This window comes from Micropterus salmoides, unplaced genomic scaffold (assembly GCF_014851395.1).
Source record: "Micropterus salmoides isolate LMB-PRFRI ecotype aquatic unplaced genomic scaffold, ASM1485139v1 Ms_hic_scaffold_4, whole genome shotgun sequence".
Taxonomy (NCBI): domain Eukaryota; kingdom Metazoa; phylum Chordata; class Actinopteri; order Centrarchiformes; family Centrarchidae; genus Micropterus; species Micropterus salmoides.
In genome coordinates, this window is record NW_024043372.1 from 40605221 (window position 1) to 40612707 (window position 7487).

General features: G+C 42.8%; 1 protein-coding gene across 1 annotated transcript in view; it reads left to right on the forward strand.

Moving 5' to 3' along the window:
- Nucleotides 1–3201: 3201 nt before the first annotated feature.
- LOC119886498 (membrane-associated guanylate kinase, WW and PDZ domain-containing protein 1-like) overlaps nt 3202–7487 on the forward strand; it is a 35061-nt gene continuing 30775 nt past the window's right edge. Inside the window, exons 1-2 of the mRNA XM_038697274.1 lie at nt 3202–3254; nt 3399–3598. Coding sequence (XP_038553202.1) covers nt 3202–3254; nt 3399–3598 — 253 coding nt within the window. The remainder of the gene's footprint in view (nt 3255–3398; nt 3599–7487) is intronic.

Genomic DNA, 7487 nt, shown 5'->3' on the forward strand with positions numbered 1-7487 from the left:
TACTGCGCTACTAAGAGACACTGGTTTAGCTCTCATTTTAACTTTCTCTATTGCTCCTGTTTTCATGGACATGAAATGCCTTTAAAGCCCCAACAGAAGGTGACCAAACATTCCTGGCACACCACTGTTTAGCTTATATATACTGTATATTTTATTTGAGGTCCAGTCCACTGTTGTTGAATAAAATATATAGAACTATCAACTATTTTAGGGAAACATTGATATCCAGGTAAATATTGATTGCATTTAGAAAGACTAAGATACAAATTTAAAAACACCACAGCAAGTCAGTGGGAACTGAATGCATGTTATGCTTCAAAGCACCAATAGAGGGCAATCTATGACCACAAATGTGTGGCACAGCACTGTTTTGCTTGTGCTTATATTTTCTGTGACGTCTAGTCCAGTGATGCAAAATAACAAAAACACAGAAAGCGACTAATCTTATGAAAACTTATTCCATTTAGGGGTAAACCGGGGCGAAAGTAACAAGGTGATTTTCTCAGAGCCCTGACTGCATTTGCAGTCCAAGCTGTGACAGCACCTTCAGCACACAACCCTTGATGGAGCTGCCAATATCGCATGATTTCGTCATCGTTTACCGCGGCCGTCTTCGGAAAACTGCTTTAGAATTTCTGAAGTGGGACTTTTTTGAATTACAAGTTGTGTCTCTCGATTCATGTGTTACAGTAATTAATCTACAGGTTATTTACATTAAACTTTATTTTTTAAATTTATTCATTTAGCTGCCGCTTTTATCCAAATCAACTTACAATTGATATACATGTCTGGAGCAACTAGGGGATGAGCGTCTTGCTCAGGGACACAATGGTGCATGGGTCACAGTGGGGGATTGAACCCGGGTCTTTCACAACAAAGGTATGGTGTCTTTTCCATTTCACCATCACCACCTCGTGTCGGGACAAAAGTAACAAGTGTTACTTTCGTCCCGCTACACCTGACCACAGGTATTTCTTTTTTCAGAAAGACAGAGGTCTGATTCAGCTAGATGTTTATGAGAAGGTGTTTCTGGACATCTTTATTAGAAACATTAGTCTCAGGTCAGCTGATAAAGCTAATGCAGGAGGAGGGCGGCGATAATTGGGGAGAAGACTAGACCACAGGTACAGATCACATTAGTCTTCTCCTTGGACTAGGAAAGGAAGCTGCATGCTTATATTAAGAGAGCGGCTGATATTTATTTTGACCTGTCTCCTAAGGAGGTCAGTGCTCAAAATGCAGATCACTCATACTGTTCTTACTAAAACAAATGTACATTCGTTTCAAAATGTGAAATTTATATAGGCCTATTCTGTAAATAGCTTTTTAATTTTTATCTTAATTTTATTATTTATTTTCATTTTTGTTCTATCTGTCTAAATTATGTTTCATTTTTTCACTGTTTCTGAAACTGCTGCAACATGCAAATATTCCCAGTGCAGTTATTTTAATCATGTCAGGTTCATAAACATTGTCCATCTTACCATTTTCCCCCTGTTTTAGGTGCACACATTTGCATATTTATATTATATATTTATAATATATCCTTAATATAATATGAAATATTCTAAACAATTCAAGTTGGTTACTTTTGATACTGAATATTTAAAATAAAATATCATTTAAATTTACAAGGTCACAGTCATGTTTATTTATTAATAAATAAAGTATTTTTATTAATAAATAAAGTTTGATGGCCACAGGCAGGAATGACTTCCTGTGGCGCTCAGTGGTGCATTTTGGGGGAATGAGTTTTGCACTGAAAATGCTCCTGTGTTTGAGCAGCAAGTCATGGAGCAGGTGGGAGACATTGTCCAAGATGACATATAGTTTAGACAGCATCCTCCTTTCTGACACCACCGACAGAGAGTCCAGCTCCACCCCCACAACATCACTGGCCTTGCGGATCAGTTTGTTGAGCCTGTTGACGTCCGCTACCCCTCAACCTGCTGCCCCAGCATGCAACAGCGAACAGGATAGCACTGGCCACCACAGACTCATAAAAAAATCCTCAGCATCGTCCTGCAGATGTTGAAGGACCTCAGCCTCTTCAGAAAATAGAGACGGCTTTGGCCCTTCCTGTAGAGGGCTTGAGTGTTCTTGGCCCGGTCCAGTTTATTGTCCATGTGCACTCCCAGGTATTTGTAATCCTCCACAATGTCCACAGGGACCCCCTGGATGGAAACACGTGTCACTGGTGCCTTTGCTCTCCTAAGATCCACAACCAGCTCCTTAGTCTTTGTCACATTGAGCTGTAGATGGTTCACCCACCACAGCTCTGTACTCAGCCTCGTCACCCTTGCTGATACATCCAACCACAGCAGAGTCATCAGAAAACTTCTGAAGATGGCAGGACTCTGTGTGTTAGTTGAAGTCTGTGGTGTAGATGGTGAAGAGGAAGGGAGAGAGGACCGTCTCCTGCGGGGCCCCAGTGTGGCTGACCAAGCTGTCTGACACGGTGTTGCAGGTGCACATACTGTGGTCTGTCAGTCAGGTAGTCAACAATCCAGGACACAAGGGGGGCATCCACCTGCATCGCTGTCAGCTTCTCACCCAGCAGGGCCGGCCGGATGGAGTTGTTGCTCGCCGGCTTGTCCAGGTGGGCGTAGGTGCGGTTGCTGACCATGGGCCACAGCTGATCCAGAACTAGTCTCTCCATGGTCTTCATGATGTGAGAGGTCAGTGCCACAGGTCTGTAGTCCTTGGAGTCACTGGGATGTGGCGTCTTTGGCACAGGCGCGAGGCAAGATGTCTTCCACAGCACCACAGGGATCCTTTGGAGACTCAGGCTCAGGTTGAAGACATGGTGAAGGACTCCACATAGCTGGGGGGCACAGGCTTTGAGCAACCCGGGATGGACACCATCAGGGCCTGCAGCCTTGTTGGAGTGGAGTGTCCCCAGCTGTCTCACCTGGTCAGCAGTGAGGCACACAGAGGTCACAGGTGAGGGATGGGGAGAGGAGGAGTCGTCAGGCTGGAGAGAGCTGTGAGTAAGAGGGGGGGGGTTTGGGGTCTCACAGAAGGGTGGGGGAGCTGTATGCATCCTTAACATTAGCATACAGCAGGTCCAGGTTCCTCTCCTTTCTAGTATGGCAGCTCACATACTGGGTGAAGTTGGTTAGTGTGGTGGTCATGGTGACGTGGTTGAAGTCACCCAAGATCAATATGAGGGCACTCGGGTGTTGAGTCTGGAGTTCAGCAATGGCGGTGTGGGTGACGTCACACTTTGACGTCGGGTTGGCAGAGGGCGGAATGTAAACAGCTACAGTGATGGCATGTGAAATTTCCCGTGGCAGATAATATGGCTGGAGTCCCACAGCAAGCAGTTCAGTGTCCGGGCTACAGTTACGCTGTTTAACCGTAATGTGAGCGGGATTACACCATCTGTTGTTAACTAGAACGGCAAGCCCCGCCTTTACGATTACCGCTCACGGTGCAATCTGTGTTGGCCCGAACGGTCTGAAAGCCATCGATGGAGACATTGTGGTCAACAATATCCGAGTCTGTCTGTCTGTGGGCCTGGGCGACCCGGTCGGCTTCAGTGTGATCAGCTGGTCCCCGGGTGTAAACAAAGCGGCCATTAAGTTGCTGTGCAACGGTGCTGTTGCTTACCAAAACTCTCAACTTCCATGACTAGAGAGAGTCTAGTTTAAATCGTGGACTCTGCTCCTCCTCCTCCAGTATGCTCCAGTCTTAGATCCAGTCCAGTAAGAAGACTATTCTGAGGGTGAAGCTACTGCTGAAATCTGACTGGGCAGCAACAGTGAGATGAGAAACCATGGATTAAAGACCCCTAGCTGGTGCACAGAAGAAATGTGCTCCGATCCAGTAAAAGTCCGATAAAGAGACATATGGGCTCTCCTTCCAGATGCCCAGAGATAGAAATCTTAGGCAAAAAAGGAATATTGACATTTAGGACATTCTTGACGTGACGTGTCTGACTGAAACCTTTGACAGCTCCACAGACATAGTTAGAGCAATTTGGACATGTTGTCAAAGAGAGAGATGAACACAGCAATGAGCAAATCAGCTCAAGCATGACTTTCACAAAATTAGCATTACAATAAGACAAGATCAGTGTTTCTCCTAGGATTTTTTCTAGGGGGGTCGACCCCCCCGAAACTACCAGTGTCGTCATCGACGCAACACACAAATTTTTGCCTGTTAACGTTCGTCACCTTCTCCCTTCCTCTTTGACATTTTTATTGCTAAAGTTTTCCACCTCCTGATGGAGCCACAGTTATGCTACATTCACATGTTGTGCGATGAAACCATGGATAGGGCCCTATGAAATACATGAATGTTTTTGCCAGATTCCGTATAATTTTTTGCCAGATTTTGTTTTCAGTTAAAATTTTTCTGAATTCTGTGTTTTACAATTTACGCACCTTTTTGTCATCAGAAAGTGTCTAATCCTGTGGTGGTGAATAACATTTCAACAATTCAATAAGAAAATATTACAAATTGTATCACGAAAATACTATATTCAAATGCATGTGCAAGCATTTGTGGGGACAGTTCACAATAAATGTCGACTACTGCAACAGTAGGATGTTCAAATAGGTTATTATAATACTATTTAATTGGGGATAATCGGACTCCTATCCTATCGAAACTTACAACGAGCTGATCTGGCGTCTTGCATCTGCCAATATGGTTTCACTTCAAGTTAGCTCTTGCTAGAGCGCGATCTTCGATATGACCCGATATAACCCAGGTCACAAAGGGTTAACAACACGGAAGTGTCTTAGCCAATGAGAGCGCAGGTTTACAGCAACATAGCAGGCTAGACTGCATGTGCCAGTCAGACGCTGGGTGACGCTGTGGGGAGAGGATCTGTTTCTGAACGGTAAAAACGTAGCTCAGATAAAACGGTAAAATCACAATAATAAGTTGTCAAATAAGAGTGATAACAGTCTGTACTTTGTTTCAAGACTGTAGATGTGTGCGTGTGTGAGGCCCTGTTAACTGAAACCTGCCGAATGAGAGAGAGAAATCCCCGAATTGGTGAGTCGCGGTAAAAAAATAAATAATTAAATGCTATGTCACAAGGTGCTAGGCTAAGCTAGTGAGTTCAAGTGCATGGGCCTACAGCTAACAAAACCAGCACCACTTTTGTACTCAACTTCCAGCACCACATTTTCAGACTCTGACTCTGTTTTTTATTTTGGACTTTGAATGGACAATTACCTTCCGCATCCCTTTGGAAGCGCATCCCTGGTGTCTGCAGAACTGAGAATTCATTTAGTTTATATGGTGTACTATGATGTCCTGGTGGTTGTGGCTTTGGCTATCGCTCATACAGTGAAAAGCGAACGATTATCAAGTTGTTGAGAGATGTGAAGTGACAATATTGAAACAGGTATTGTTTAATAAGGTCCTTCACCGGAAGTGAATGTTGAGGATTTAGATTTTGAGTTATTGAAAATGGGGTGCACCCAGTAAGAAAATAAGAAATAGTTGAAAATAGATTTTATCCCAGTTGAAAAATAGAGGTAATTATACGAGCTCAGTGGTTTCAACCTTACAGAAAGGTGCCAAAGGAAATAATTCTCTGAGAGAGAGAAACTGAGGTGTTTCGCTAAAGTGAACTATATATTAAACCTATGGTTATATTTTTATTTTTTTTGGTTATTGTTTAAAGAAATACAAGGTACCAGCTCATAACTCACTGTCTTGTGTGGTCACTGAATACTGCAAGCAACATTCTACTCCTTGCCGAGTCTAGAAAATTCTGATTCTGGTCCTGGTTTATCTGTAATATTTTATAATAAATAATTTACTGTCTGTAATCCTTTATTAGGGTTAGGAGCCGTGTGTTACAACAGCGTGTGTGTCTGTGTGGAGAAGCCGCTAAGCCCCGTCCACGCTGAAACACTGACAGAGAGGACAGAAGCAGATCCAGTAAACACCAGAAAAACGTTGCACTGCAGATATTCCTTTATTAATTACAATTGTTACATCATCATATACTTCAGTCCAGCCATACAAGAAGGAAAGTAGTCTGAAGTACAACAAAGGACAGTACAAAGTATCACTGGACTAAGTGCATGCTCACATGCATGACCAGCAAGAACAGACCAAATCAAGTAGGACTCTTTAGTCTGCATGACCATCACTTTATGACTACAGTGGTTTGAAATGAGATGCAATGACACCCTATAAAGTTCTGAGCTGGATTAGTCCAGAAATTGCTGTTGGATTAAGGAAGAGCTGTTTTACACGTCATGTCACATCATAGAAGACGGACAGCACGAAAGAGCGTGCTCAACATACAGAAGATCAACACGAAGGCAGATGACAAAGGAAGAAGATAACTGTGGGTAAGTAAAGTGATTTGGAGATATTACCACTGCAAACAAGCTTTTTCATCGATTCCAAAACCAATCACCATAAAGAGGTGATGATGGTGATTTTGGTACTTCTCTGTTGTTTTTTTTATTAATAAATTCTTCAAAGACAAAGGTTTGTTGTTACTCAATTATTTGCTCAATCCCTCATCAACAATATACAATTTCCACGACACCCCCCTCTGGCAAATTCTAGATGGAAAGTTGAAAAGCTCATCCGACTTGCCTTCACTTATTGTGGTTACAGTATATTGGCTTCACAGGCAGTAGCCAGTGATTATCAGAATTTTCTTTACTACTCAGGCAACGTACAAGCTGCCTCTTGGTAGAGTTGGGGCTGTACTGTACTGGTGTGAGGGAGCCTGCAGACACTATGCAGGGCTGAAAAAACTGTCCTTAAAGGGATTAACTCCCTCTGGGTCACTTGCTATTGTGAAATAAATGTCACACTGTTTGTAGGAAACACGCACAGTGACACATTTAATGCCAGTTTAACCAGTTCCTAAGGCTTGTTTTTCAATAACTTGCTGCTGACTGGGTATTTGTTTCCTCAGTTTCCCTCAGGTCTCTGACATTGAAGATCAGAGCATGCAGGTACAAGAGTGAGAGCTGATGGAACTATATTTCAGTAAATATGTAAGTGAAATGCTATGTAATGTGGTGTTCTCTTGTATCATATCCACTTCCAAGTATAAGAATAAAACCCAGAAAAGCCACTTTCTCTCGTGAGGATTATTGCAGAATTTCACAACCAGCAAACGTTACTAATTAGATGATATTAAAATTTTTGATGGTTAATTTCCTGCCGATCAACTTGTCAACTAATCGTTGCAGCTTTTAATGGTGTCAATTTTAAAAAAGTGTTTTAAGCTAATATTTCACATTCAAAACAACAGCATAGTAACTAGGATGAACTGACAGAAGAACGAAAGATCTGGTGTATGTAGTGAGAACAGGTGAGCAGCGGGCTGTCTCACAAAAGCAGAATTTAGAAATCCAGGATAACCGAAAAGGCTAGGTTTGACCTAGTGTAGTCAGTGCATCATGGGTTTATCCGTTTCACAAAGGCCAAACCAGGCTCAGGAGGAACGACTGTCAAGCCAGGGGTAAGTAATTCTGATAAACGGGCATCAACAG